The sequence below is a fragment of the Staurois parvus genome, unplaced genomic scaffold, assembly GCF_062004578.1.
Source record: "Staurois parvus isolate SC_StPar_1 unplaced genomic scaffold, SC_StPar_1.0 ptg000338l, whole genome shotgun sequence".
Taxonomy (NCBI): Eukaryota; Metazoa; Chordata; class Amphibia; order Anura; family Ranidae; genus Staurois; species Staurois parvus.
In genome coordinates, this window is record NW_028318134.1 from 1333635 (window position 1) to 1347370 (window position 13736).

Sequence of the window (13736 nt, forward strand, 5' to 3'; positions counted from 1 at the left end):
TGCACTGGATCTACCCAACACAACCTGGGGAAGGATTTACCCTATGACGCACTGGATCTACCCAACACAACCTGGGGAAGGATTTACCCTATGATGCACTGGATCTACCCAACACAACCTGGGGAAGGATTTACCCTATGACGCACTGGATCTACCCAACACAACCTGGGGAAGGATTTACCCTATGACGCACTGGATCTACCCAACACAATCTGGGGAAGGATTTACCCTATGACGCACTAGATCTACCCAACACAACCTGTTCAAGATGGGGAAGGATTTACCCTATGATGCACTGGATCTACCCAACACAACCTGGGGAAGGATTTACCCTATGATGCACTGGATCTACCCAACACAACCTGGGGAAGGATTTACCCTATGACGCACTGGATCTACCCAACACAATCTGGGGAAGGATTTACCCTATGACGCACTAGATCTACCCAACACAACCTGTTCAAGATGGGGAAGGATTTACCCTATGATGCACTGGATCTACCCAACACAACCTGGGGAAGGATTTACCCTATGATGCACTGGATCTACCCAACACAACCTGTTCAAGATGAGAAAGGAGTGCCCTATGATGCACTGGATCTACCCAAAACAACCTGGGGAAGGATTTACCCTATGATGCGCTGGTTCTTCCAAACAAAACCTGTTTCAGATTGGGAAGGATTTATCCTATGATGCACTGGATCTACCTAACACAACCTGTTCAAGATGGGGAAGGATTTACCCTATGATGCACTGGATCTACCACAACCACAAAAAACAGAGAAGTTCATTTTGGGTGATCATGTTTTAATTTCAGGAGCTAGATATACCAAGAATACAAAGACTGGAGACAAAAAGTGCAAAAAGAAAAGCCGTCTATCCCAACAAAACTTGTTCAAGATGGGGCAGGATTTACCCTATGATGCACTGGATCTACCACAACCACAAAAAAACAGTTCATTTTGGGTGATCATGACTTATTTTCAGGAGCTGGAAAATGAATGCAACTACCACATCTAGGGGTTGGTAAGTGGCAATATTTTAAATTTTTGCTCTTGGGTTTCTATACACTAGACGTCATACACAACCAGGCAATTAGCATTATTATTAGAAGACCAGAAACAGCATGTCCCTGTTCTTCTCTCATAAAAGAATCACAAAAACATAAGCTGAGCAACAAAGTGTTCCTGAAAATTAGTGTAATAGGTTGGCAATGATATAATGGTTGTTCTAGCTTTTAATCCTGATCCAGCCATCCTGAAACACCACTAAACCAGGGTGTAGAGGTTCAGTGAAGGTGGAATGGAAGGTGTACAGGAGTTTGGCTGAGTCACAGAGCTGGTAGAAGGACAGATTACCAGCTTCATAATCCAAGTATATTCCTAATCTTTGAATGGGGGATATAAGCAAAAGATTGGTCACAAGCGAATCGTGAATCACAACATAGCCCAACTCATCCCTGTTTAAGCACCAGGACTGTTTATTGTCTCCAATCTTTGACTCTCGGGGTATGGAAGGATATGCCAAGCCCACCATCCAGTAGTCCAATTCACTGGTGTCCACTTCCCAGTAATGCTGTCCTTTAAAGAAAGAATTCTTAGTGAACACCTGGCAGAAATATGTGAAACGGTTTGAACTGACCGGTCGTTGCAGTTCATCACTCACCCAGGAAGCAACCTTCTGATCACCCGAGACAAGGACATTGTTGCAAGCTGTGTCAGTATCCAGCGATAAATCCACAGGCTTTGTTATATAAAATGCTTTCTTCATTTTCGATGCTAAGTCAGATAGGGCCACGTGCAAGCTTGCTGTGATCAAACCTTCTTCCAAAGTCATTTCTGAGCTGTGCACCTCATCAACTATCTTTTCTGCAATACTGACGTCCTGAAGTCCAACCAAGTCTTTGCTGTCTACTTCCTCGTCTTGCAGGATGAGCAATGGGTCAGCCATCTTGCACAGCTCCTCAAGATGACGCATCTTCTCCAACATCAACTCTTTTTCCATCTCCAGCTTTTGGATAAGAGATGAGATTTCAGAATCAATTTTGTCTTCTTGTTTAGAGATAACATCCAGGATCCAGGCTTCCTTTTCTTCCAGATGTTTCCTGGCATCTCCAAATAGGGATGTGACCCTCTTGTTAGCATCGGAGACTTTTTTCCACTCGGCGAGCTGGAGATCCAGTAGATTCTGAACTTGTTTCTCAATGCCACCCACCTGGGAAGCTAATTTATCCAGGACCTCTCGGAGTTTCTCTTTCTTCTTTGTCATGGCCTCAACCAGGGTCTCAACCTTGTGGGATCTGTGGGATCCTACGGCAAAGCAGGACACACAAATGCAGGAGGCGTCTTCGCAGCAGTGGTATTCCAGGAGCTTGTTGTGGGTCTGACATTTCCTGCTGACCAGGGAATCAGTGGGTTCGATCAGAACGTGGTCCACCGTGCTGTTGTGGATACTCAGATGAACGTCACACAGGGAAGTCTCACATTGAAGACACGTTTTGGCAGCTTGGATAGGAGCGTGCACACAATAAGTACAAGAGACCCCAGAACCCTCCAGGTGCGTTGGAGTAACAAGGAAATGTTTTGCTATATTACACAGCTTCCGGTTCTTCTCCAGCAGGGGACGCTCTGCATACTCCTCTCTGCACTCAGGACACGAGAAGCTGCCCAAATCCTTCTGAACATCCAGAACTCTTTCAATGCACACCTGGCAGAAGTTGTGTCCACATCTCAGCGACACCGGCTCCGTATAAATATTCAGGCAGATTGAGCAGCTCAGCTCGTCTCTCAGCTCTGAAGAAGCCATCGTGCTGGAAAGCCTGGAGAAAACGAAACTTGCAGGATCTAGGAAGTGGGCGGAGATCTGTTCTTGCTGCTGATCTCTGGTTTTTAACCCTTCTAAAGCCAGGAAGCTGAGCCTGCAACTACAAGTGTTCAATGATTAGCAAGCAGCTGGATAACGTTCGCAGGCACAAACAAGTCGATGCAAAGATTTATAAAGTTCTAAAGTGTTACTGAACCCACAACAGTAAAATCAGTCTGTATATGCAGTAAAGCATGCTTGTTATACTCACTGTGGAACCGCATCGTGTAAAAAGGCTGTTTGATCCTGACTTCTCTGATCCTCCTTCTTCTACTGTCCCCAATCCATCTGCTGATAGAACTGAGCCTTGGGGGTAAGCCGTACATGCTCAGTTTGGTGTGTATTGCTAAAGAGTTTTTTGGGAGGGTACATCCGGGGAGAGCAGATATAGTGAATGCGGGGTCCGGGGGGAGAGCGGATATAGTGAATGCGGGGTCCGGGGGGAGAGCGGATATAGTGAATGCGGGGTCCGGGGGGAGAGCGGATATAGTGAATGCGGGGTCCGGGGGGAAAGCAAATATAGTGAATGCGGGGTCCGGGGGGAAAGCAAATATAGTGAATGCGGGGTCCGGGGGGAAAGCGGATATAGTGAATGCGGGGTCCGGGGGGAAAGCGGATATAGTGAATGCGGGGTCCTGGGGGAAGGCGGATATAGTGAATGCGGGGTCCGGGGGGAAAGCGGATATAGTGAATGCGGGGTCCGGGGGGAGAGCGGATATAGGGAATGCGGGGTCCGGGGGGAGAGCGGATATAGGGAATGCGGGGTCCGGGGGGAGAGCGGATATAGGGAATGCGGGGTCCGGGGGGAGAGCGGATATAGGGAATGCGGGGTCCGGGGGGAGAGCGGATATAGGGAATGCGGGGTCCGGAGAGAGCGGATATAGTGAATGCGGGGTCCGGGGAGAGCGGATATAGTGAATGCGGGGTCCGGGGAGAGCGGATATAGTGAATGCGGGGTCCGGGGAGAGCGGATATAGTGAATGCGGGGTCCGGGGAGAGCGGATATAGTGAATGCGGGGTCCGGGGAGAGCGGATATAGTGAATGCGGGGTCCGGGGAGAGCGGATATAGTGAATGCGGGGTCCGGGGAGAGCGGATATAGTGAATGCGGGGTCCGGGGAGAGCGGATATAGTGAATGCGGGGTCCGGGGAGACCGGATATAGTGAATGCGGGGTCCGGGGAGACCGGATATAGTGAATGCGGGGTCCGGGTAGACCGGATATAGTGAATGCGGGGTCCGGGAAGACCGGATATAGTGAATGCAGGGTCCGGGGAGACCGGATATAGTGAATGCAGGGTCTGGGAGAGCGGATATAGTGAATTCAGGGTCCAGGGAGACCAGATATAGGGAATGCAGGGTCCAGGGAGACCGCATATAGTGAATGTAGGGCCCGGGGTTTAGTAACACTTTAGTGTTCACTAAAAACAATTAAAGTTACACTCACAAGACTAAACTTGTATCAGCCATATTGTCCTTTCCATGTGAATGGCTCAGCCATGAGAGTCCTCTTGCAGCGGCAGTCAGACTAACATTTCAGCCAGAGGTTGCAGCTCCATACGCTGAGCTCCAGCTCTCCCAGCTGACACACTATCCACACTGACAGATGAATAGACCTGCAGCAGGACAGAGGAGCACTGATGGAAGACAATGAATCCGGCTCAGTGTACTGAGACGGCACCAGGAGGGGGGACAGTCCATTGCTATGACAATGTGTTTCGGAGGGCCGAGCCTCCTTTTTCAAGTCTACAGGGCAATGCTAAGCAAATCTTTAAATACCCTATTATCCTGTCAGGGAGCTTTAACCCTTTAAGAATCTTACTACACATTAGCAATCCCAACTACCAGGTGACCCCAACCTATTCGTTGTCAGCCTCCATATACACAGCTCTGCAGATCTCACCAACCTTTATCGCCAACAGACCAGACCTGTCTGCTCCCCGGGATGCAGAGCTCAGACTGGGTCCAGGTGAGTTTAAATTGGATAAAAGGGAGAGGAGCAAAACCCGGAGTGGATAGAGGATCAGAGGACTGGAGAGGTGGAAGAAAGGAGATGGGAGATGTAGAAATCCCCAAAAGGACTTTTCCAGGATCCCTGCCAGAAACTGCTACAAGACCGAATAATGGAGGAGATCTGACCTCTGTGTGTTCTGGACACAATCTAGATAGAATGGTATTCATTCCAACAGTGCCATCCAAAGCATTATCTGCATTAAGGTAGAAAACCTTTTGTGTGCAGCTCCCCCTTATCCTTACCTGAGACTAAATTTGATCCAGCGCTGTGCACAAAAGCAGCGGCTCTCTTCCTCGGCACTGGACATAAAGGCAGCAAAGGGAGCTATTGGCTCCTGCTGCTGTCAATCACAACCAGTGAGGAGAGAGCAGGGGGCAGGGCCAAGCTGTGCTGTGTGTTAATAGACCCACAGATCAAGGTTCAGGAACAAGTGCCCCCGTAGCACTACCCCCATAGGAGTTGCTGAGTTTTGTGTCCCCCTATAGTCCTGCGCAACCAGACAACACACATTTTGTTTCACACTTGCATCCAGGAGCTTAGTTTTTGTTGGGATTTTATTAGGGGAATTGAACTTGGATGGGACAAGGGATGTATGCGATGTCCAAAAGGAACGGCAACTGAGGACGATCTTTCTGGAACTATGTACATCTCTCTTGGAGAACAAGTCAGCATCTCCTGGTGAACCACCCCAGACCCCAGATACTCCCCTATCCCCCTGTACTGGATGAATCCCTGTGCAGGGAATCCAGTGCCTGTCACTTTAAATGGTAAGACAGTCCTGAGTAGCAGCTAATCCAGTTACCCACTAGAGTACTCCTTCCCCTTTCTGGCCCAGGGGGTGCAGGTCTACTCGCTCAGTCCTCCTACAAGCTAGTGGGTTGTGGCTGCTCTCAGGCCTTCTGCTGGGCTGCTCCTTCCCTGCTCCACAGATGGCTCTGGAGGCCGATGAAGTCCTGAGCTTCTCTGCCTGTAGGTGAGCCCCTTCCCATCTGGGCTCCCTCACAGGCTCCTGCCCTGCAGCCTCTCATTTCTTCTTCCACCCAAACTCTCCTGCTGCTGAGCAGACTCTCTCACATTTGAAGGCTACCCTGGCCTCATGCTAGGCCTCCTGCTTGGGGATTGGTCAAGGCCCTCCAAGTGTGCAGGCCAGCCCCTCCTCACTCCCACCCACTGTTTTTAGAATCTTCTCCAAGATTCTAGAGCAGGGGAAGGTGTCAAGGAACTGGCCTACAAAGCCTCAATCTGACTATCACTACAGGCTGCGATCAACTTCCAATGGGTTCAGTCGTCAGGAGGGAGGAACCCAGAAGAGGAGGATCGGGGCTGCTCTGTGCAAATGTATGTTTTTTTACATTTGGGTTTATAAGCACTTGATGTTTAGGTATGAACATTACATTGTCCAGCTTGTAATATAAGTATAGCACCCCCTCGACCCAGGAGGCATGGTGGTACTCCAGAGACAGGGTGGGCTTACATTTCACCTCGGGGGTAAGTTTCTTAGACATGGTGGGAAGTGCAGAAAAATGGGCACCAGTCACTTTTAGATAAATGTAAAGGGGTTCATTTATTCGCAGTCAAATGGGAGAGAGGATTAGGGGTTACAGACGCTCAATATTAAAGCAGACTCTGGGACTCCATGTATCACATCACAGGGAAAAGAGCCTTTAAAGCGCAGCTCCACCCAAAAGGGGAAGTTCTGCTTTAAGGACTGCTCCCCCATTAAGGACTGGCACTTTTGGGGAGCGGGGGGGGGGGAGTGGGGTACCTGAATTTGACAGGTACCCGCTCCCACTTCTGGTCCGATCACCTAGGTGATGGGGTGGAAGGTGTCCTCCCTCCCTATAGTCTTTTGGGACACGTGACAGGTCCCAGAAGTCTACAGGACCATTCACAAAGCGCAGCGCTACTCGCGCATGCGCAGTGGGTACCGCCGCAAGCTGACACAGCCGGGTGCCCACAATGAAGATGCTGACCACCAGGAATACAGGACGGTCGGTGAAACGGGACCGAGGGACAGGTAAGTGGCTGTTTTTTAAAAGTCAGTAGCTACAGTTTTTTTAGCTGCTGACTTTTATTTTTTGATAGGTTGAGTGGAACTCCGCTTTAAATTGGGGCCCCGATGTTCCTCTGATAGGCTTCTCTAGCAATCAGCAGCAGCTTCCATGGGACTCTATAAGACCTCTCAATAATTTCAAAAAAGACAGTGCCACCTACTGACAGAAGGGAGAACTGACAGCCAGGCAGAGGGGAGAACTGACAGCCAGGCATGAGGGAGAACTGACAGCCAGGCAGAAGGGAGAACTGAGAGCCAGGCAGGAGGGAGAACTGAGAGCCAGGCAGGAGGGAGAACTGAGAGCCAGGCTGGAGGGAGAACTGAGAGCCAGGCTGGAGGGAGAACTGAGAGCCAGGCAGGAGAGAGAACTGACAGCCAGGCAGGAGGGAGAACTGACAGCCAGGCAGGAGGGAGAACTGACAGCCAGGCAGCAGGGAGAACTGATAGCCAGGCATGAGGGAGAACTGAGAGCCAGGCAGGAGAGAGAACTGAGAGCCAGGCAGAGGGGAGAACTGACAGCCAGGCAGAGGGGAGAACTGACAGCCAGGCATAAGGGAGAACTGAGAGCCAGGCTGGAGGGAGAACTGAGAGCCAGGCAGGAGAGAGAACTGACAGCCAGGCAGGAGGGAGAACTGAGAGCCAGGCAGGAGAGAGAACTGAGAGCCAGGCTGAAGGGAGAACTGAGAGCCAGGCAGGAGAGAGAACTGACAGCCAGGCAGGAGGGAGAACTGAGAGCCAGGCAGAGGGGAGAACTGAGAGCCAGGCAGAGGGGAGAACTGAGAGCCAGGCAGGAGAGAGAACTGACAGCCAGGCAGGAGGGAGAACTGACAGCCAGGCAGGAGGGAGAACTGACAGCCAGGCAGAAGGGAGAACTGACAGCCAGGTAGGAGGGAGAACTGACAGCCAGGCAGGAGGGAGAACTGACAGCCAGGCAGAAGGGAGAACTGACAGCCAGGTAGGAGGGAGAACTGACAGCCTGGCGGGAGGGAGAACTGACAGCCAGGCAGGAGGGAGAACTGACAGCCATGCAGAAGGGAGAACTGACAGCCAGGCAGAAGGGAGACCTGACAGCCAGGCAGAATTTGGGGGAAACGAAGCAAACTATAGACTACAAGACAGCAATGGCTGACTACAGCCATACAGAACTACATTTAGACACTCCTACTTAAGGCAGGATGGTTACATAAGTATGCGCCATATCTGGCTGATCTCTGCTACTGTAGTGGTTGCTACTACCCTCTGGGTCTGAGCAGTTGAAGACTTATAGATAAGTATACAGCGGAAGGTTATAACTCTACCGTTTAACATCAGTTTATAATGTTTGTGTGAAAGTTATAGCATCTACAAACAAGGGATACCTGTATATACTGGAGTTTATGCAGCAATCCAGAATCAGGCGGTGACGTACATTTGTGCTGCCTGACCTGCCTGTTCTGCTCGCCCGCAGGAAAACTACAGCGTGTGTGTGGCAAGTGGTTAATATAGGAAAGAACATTACATTATGTATACCTACAGAGCATTCACAAAGTATTCAGACCCCCTTCACTTTTTTCAATGTTGTTATGTCGCAGCCTGATACTACAGTCGTGAAATTCATTGTTTTCCTCATAAATCTACACTCAGCACCCCATAATGACAAAGTGAAAATGGAATTTTAGAAAACTTTGTGAAATTTATTAAAAAAGGAAAAAAACTGAAATATCACATGTTCTTAAAGCGGAGTTCAACCCAAAAGTGGAAGCTGCACTTATCTGCCTCCTCCTCTCCTCCACTGCCACATTTGGCACTTTTGGGGGGGGGGGGGGAGCAGGTACCTGGTTTTGACAGGTATCCACCCCCAATTATGGCTCAGTTCAACGTGGCAAACTGCGCCGGAAGTTTGGCCCCCCGGATGCAGCCCTTTAGGACACTTCATAGGTCCCAGGGGACTGCGGTCCATTCATAAAGCACAGCACGCTTTGCGCATGCGCAGTGGGCAACTGCCTGTAAAAATGCAAGGCTTCACTGCCGGTTTCACAAGGTCAAGATGGCAGCGCCAGCACGCGACAGCCGATTGAAGATTTGGCTCGGGTTGAGGATACCACGGGATGCCTGGACAGGTAAGTGTCCTAATATAAAAAGTCAGCATCTGCAGTATTTAAAGCTGCTGACTTTTAATTTTTTTCTGGAAGGGGGGAGGGGAGAATCAGGGTTCGGAACTCCACATTAAGTATTCAGACCCTTTACTCAGTACTTTGCTAAGGCACCTTTGGCAGCAATTTCAGGCTGGAGCAGGGGCGGACTGACAACTCATGGGGCCCCCGGGCAATAGGGGATCATGGGGACCCTGTGTCCTCACCCACACTCAAACCACACCCAAAAAAGCCTATAAAAAGGTACCAGGGGCATCTCATGGGGCCCCCTACTGACCCCGGGCCGTTGGGCAGTGCCCGAGTTCTCAAATGGTCAGTCCGCCCCTGGCCTGGAGTCTTTTTGGGTATGACTCCTAAAGCTCAGGCAGGTCGGATGAGGACCATCGGTGGAAAGCCATTTTCAGGTTGCCCCAGAAATGTTCAATAGGGTTCAAGTCAAGGCAAGGCTCTGGCTGGCCACTCTAGCACAATCACAGAGCTGTCTCTAAGCCCCTCCGATGTTGTCTAGGTCAGCCTTTCTCAACCAGGGTGCCCAGGTGCCTTGAGGTTTCTTCAGGGGTGTCTTGGCAAAACGTCTAAAAATTGCCCTAAACTTGTATACAAACCAGCAGGTGGAACAAGCCTACTTTTTAGTTACACAAAGTCGCAAATTTTCATTGTGCGCCATTTAGGACCCTCTAGCCGCCTGTGTCCTGACAACCTATAACATCATCATTTGATAAGGAGGATGTCAGTTGCCTAGTTTGACCTTCCCCCACCCCTCTCCATCAGTGCTGGGGTCACATTAGCTCAGTGATGGGGAAAAAACTGAGGGGGGAAGAGAAACACCGGAATAGTAGTCAGTACCAGTGTGCAAAAGTGTATTTGCTTTGGAAGAAAAAATCCCCTCTAATGTTGGGTGTCCTACATGTGTGGATGGTGCTGAGTTATATAAAACTATTAGAATAGTTTTTCACATTTTAGAATGGGGCGCCCTTTTAAAATTAGGACAGTCTTGAGGCACCCCATTCTAAAACGGGGTACCTCAAGACTGTCTATAATTTTGAAGGGTGCCTCGGGATTGCCCATAATCTTGAAGGATGCCTTGATTGAAAAAAGGTTGAGAAACACTGGTCTAGGCTGTGTGCTTAGGATTGTTGTCATGTTGGAAGGTGTACAAAATGTATTCAGACTTTTATTATTGCATTTTATAGAAAAATACGGATCCCCAGATTGCAGAGGAAAAAGTCATTTTTAATAACTTTCAATTACAATACGACTTGTGTCACAGCTGTATACACTATACCATATTTTTATCTGCAATTTCTTCCCCACAAAATTTAAGTTATCCTTTAACCATTTGCCGCCCGGCCAATGGCCGTTTAGCGGCTTCAAATGTGTTGCTGCATTCCGGGTGCACGCCATTTGGCGTGCTCCCGCACATGCGCAGTTTGCGCTAATGCAGAGCGCGCGCAGCAGCGCGATCTGTCACCGGCCGTGTACCTCGGACACGGCCAATGACAGATCCGAGTACCGGCTCCCGTTGCTGTTACCATGTGACCTGCTGTGACCAATCACAGCAGGTCACATGACAGTTGTATACAATGGATGGCTTCATTCATGCCATTCATTGTATACTAGTGCCTAGCTGTGAATGGTCACAGCTAATCACATGCACATGTCATGTGATTAGCTGTGACCAAATCACAGCTAAGCACAAAAAAAAAAAAAAAAAAAAGCTGAATGAATCGATTTCATTCAGGTAAATGCTTGCTTATAGCAAAGTAATTCTTTGCTATAAGCAAATTGTGTAAAAAAAAAAAAAAAAAATACTGATCACTTCCCCAAAGTAGTACAATGTTACTATGGTAACATTGTACTACTTTGGTCATAGTAAAATATGAAAAGAAATCTTAAAAAAAATTAAAAAAAAATGTAATAAAAAATTAAAAATAATAAAAAAATAAAAAAAAATTAAAAAAAAAAATATATATTTTTTTTCATACTGTCACCAGTCAGTGTCCCTGTTCACCGCCATGCCAGTTATATGATGACGCTGTACTGCACTGGTGACCGTATGTAAAAAAAAAAATAGTGAAAATAATTTTTTTAATGTTTTAATTTTCCAAAAAATTATGACAAAAAAAATACAACTTCAAAAAACTCGCCATGCCTCTTATGAAGTACGTCGGACTGTCTACTCTGCAAAAAGGGGTCATTTGGGGGATATCTGTACTATTCTGACATTCTTGGACCTCAAGAAATTAGATTGGCTGTCAGTACTTCAGGATTGATCAATATTCAGATCTATACCATAGTTTGTGAACTCTATAACTTTCCTACAAACTAAATAATACATCCTAATTTGGGTTATTTTCACCAAAGACATGTAGCAGAATACATCTCGGCCTAAATTTATGAAGAACAATTATTTATTTGTAAACTTTTATAACAGAAAAATGTGGTTTTTTTTTCAACATTTTGGTCTTTTTTTGTTAATTTAGCAAAAAATAAAAACCCCAGCGGTGATTAAATACCACCAAAAGAAAGCTCTAGTTGTGTGAAGAAAATGATAAAATTTTAGTTTGGGTACAATGTTGTATGACCGCGCAATTGTCATTCAAAGTGTGAGAGCGCTGAAACCTGAAAAATGGCCTGGGCAGGAAGGGGTAAAATTGCATGGTATTGAAATAGTTAATCATTCAATCACATAGAAGCTTTAACACATCAAAGTAATTTGAAAAGCTGCTTTCTGTTCTGATTTTTTTTTTTAATGTTTTTTAAGAAGTCTAAATCCCATTTACATTAACCCCTTGCCCTCCTGAGGATTTCCCCTCCTTCCTGACCTGGTCATTTTTTTGCGATATGGTTTTGCGCTACTTTAACGAACAATTAACGCTACACCCAAATTAAATTTATGTCCTTTTTTCCCCCACGAATAGATCTTTCTTTCAGTGGTATTTGATTGCCTTTGCGTTTTTTATTATTTGCGCTATCAGAAAAAAAAAAAGACCGACAATTTTGAGGAAAAAAAAAACAATATTTTTGACTTTTTGCTATAAAACATGTCCAGTAAAAAAAAAAAATGTTTAAAATCTAAGTCATAAATTAGGCCAAAATGTATTCTGCTCCGTGTCTTTGCGAAAGAAAAAAATCCCAATACGTGTAAATTAATTTGTTTACGTGAAAGTTATAGCATTTACAGATGGCGGTATATATACACTGGGCTTTTTATTTAAATTTTTTTTAACATTTACTAGTACTGGCGGCAATCAGCGATTTATAGCGGGACTGCGGCGGACATTCTGGCACTGGGGGGGAACTGACTTGGTGTCACTGACATCCCCAGTGACACCAATACAGTGATCAGTGCTAATAAAAAGCATTGACACTGTACTAATGGCACTGGGCAGGAAGGGGTTAACATGTGTGGCAATCAAAGGGTTAACTGTGTGCTGTGTTTGTGCTTCATTGTAAGCACACTGCTTTGCATGGCTGTGCTATGCAGAGCCATGCAAGGCAGTGTGCAGGAGCTGACAGGGGAGAGAACTGGTTTGCAAATAGTTCTCCCCCCCGTCAGAGATGGTCGACAATCACCGGGCGCCGGCGGGTAATCACCAGCCGGCACCCAGTGATTGATAGCTGTGGCTACAAATGGCGGCATGGGTAGGGCTTGCGCATGCCCCCTACCCAGAAATGCAAAATCACGTATATATACACGTGATTTTGCGCACAGCTGCCCTGCTGTAGCAGTATTTCTGCTATGGGGCTGCTGTTCTGTCTCTCCAATCTAAGCACTGAAAGTGTGATCTCTGTAACATACAGTTGTGATGAGATAGAGATAACTCCAATCTTAGTTGAATAACACAGGCAGTGACTCGATCCAGACTACACCTTGTAGATCTTGTGAAGTTTATTCTATAAGCTGAGAGAATCTTACAACAATGAACATCGGATAGGTCAAAAGATCATAATGTGATCTATTCTATGAGACATGAGGCTTGAAGCTGAGGTGCATTACTGGGAAAATGAACAAAAGGGTGGGACTATCTATACAGCATGAACTAAACCAGTGTTTCTCAACTCCAGTCCTCATGGACCCCCAACAGGTCATGTTTTCAGGATTTCCCTCAGATGAAACAGCTGTGGTAATTACTAAGGCAGTGAAACTGATCAAATCACCTGTGCAAAATAATGGAAATCCTGAAAACATGACCTGTTGGGGGTCCATGAGGACTGGAGTTGAGAAACACTGAACTAAACCAAAAAGGAAGGGGAGAAGCAGAGACAAAATGCAAAGAACACTTAAAGGCGTATGACAGCCGCACTAAAGCAGTTAATAGTACAAACATGCAATGTATACCAAGAGTTTATAGTAAGTGAGCGATGGGTAAACGGTATCCAGGTGTTAATTGTAGTAACTTTTCAATCACATCCAGGTAAATACTAATTGTAATCGGATTTCATTGAAATAATCAATACTTTACAGCCATAGATCTCATGATATGTAGAAAAGAAAAAACCTCAGCGCCCAGGACTCTCTTATTACACACACAATTCCCCGTGAGATGCTGCTGTACACAGGTGCAAAAACCAAAAAAACTTATATCAATAAATACCAGCGCAAACCCACATAATAAATTGCATCACCCAACCTATTAAATTAATAATTAATAAATAACAAACTTAAAAAACTGT

The 13736-nt window shown here is 46.8% G+C and overlaps 1 protein-coding gene across 2 annotated transcripts; it reads right to left on the minus strand.

Annotated features, from left to right (window-relative positions):
- Nucleotides 1–790: 790 nt before the first annotated feature.
- Nucleotides 791–2883, minus strand: LOC149457040 (E3 ubiquitin/ISG15 ligase TRIM25-like). Of its 2 annotated transcripts, XM_089684198.1 has the most exons (2): nucleotides 1666–2883; nucleotides 791–1575 (listed from the first exon to the last, which is right to left on the minus strand). In XM_089684198.1, the coding sequence occupies exons 1-2, from the start codon at nucleotides 2803–2805 to the stop codon at nucleotides 1231–1233; spliced, it is 1485 nt and encodes a 494-aa protein (XP_089540324.1). In that variant the 5' UTR covers nucleotides 2806–2883; the 3' UTR covers nucleotides 791–1230. The 2 variants fall into 2 exon arrangements, with proteins under 2 accessions (XP_089540324.1, XP_089540325.1); XM_089684199.1 differs by having other exon boundaries at nucleotides 791–2864.
- Between the last annotated feature and the right edge of the window lie 10853 nt (nucleotides 2884–13736).

What these genes read in the sequence shown, in the direction of transcription:
- LOC149457040 (XM_089684199.1), bottom strand. Translation starts at nt 2,805, where the DNA reads ATGGCTTCTTCAGAGCTGAGAGACGAGCTGAGCTGCTCAATCTGCCTG.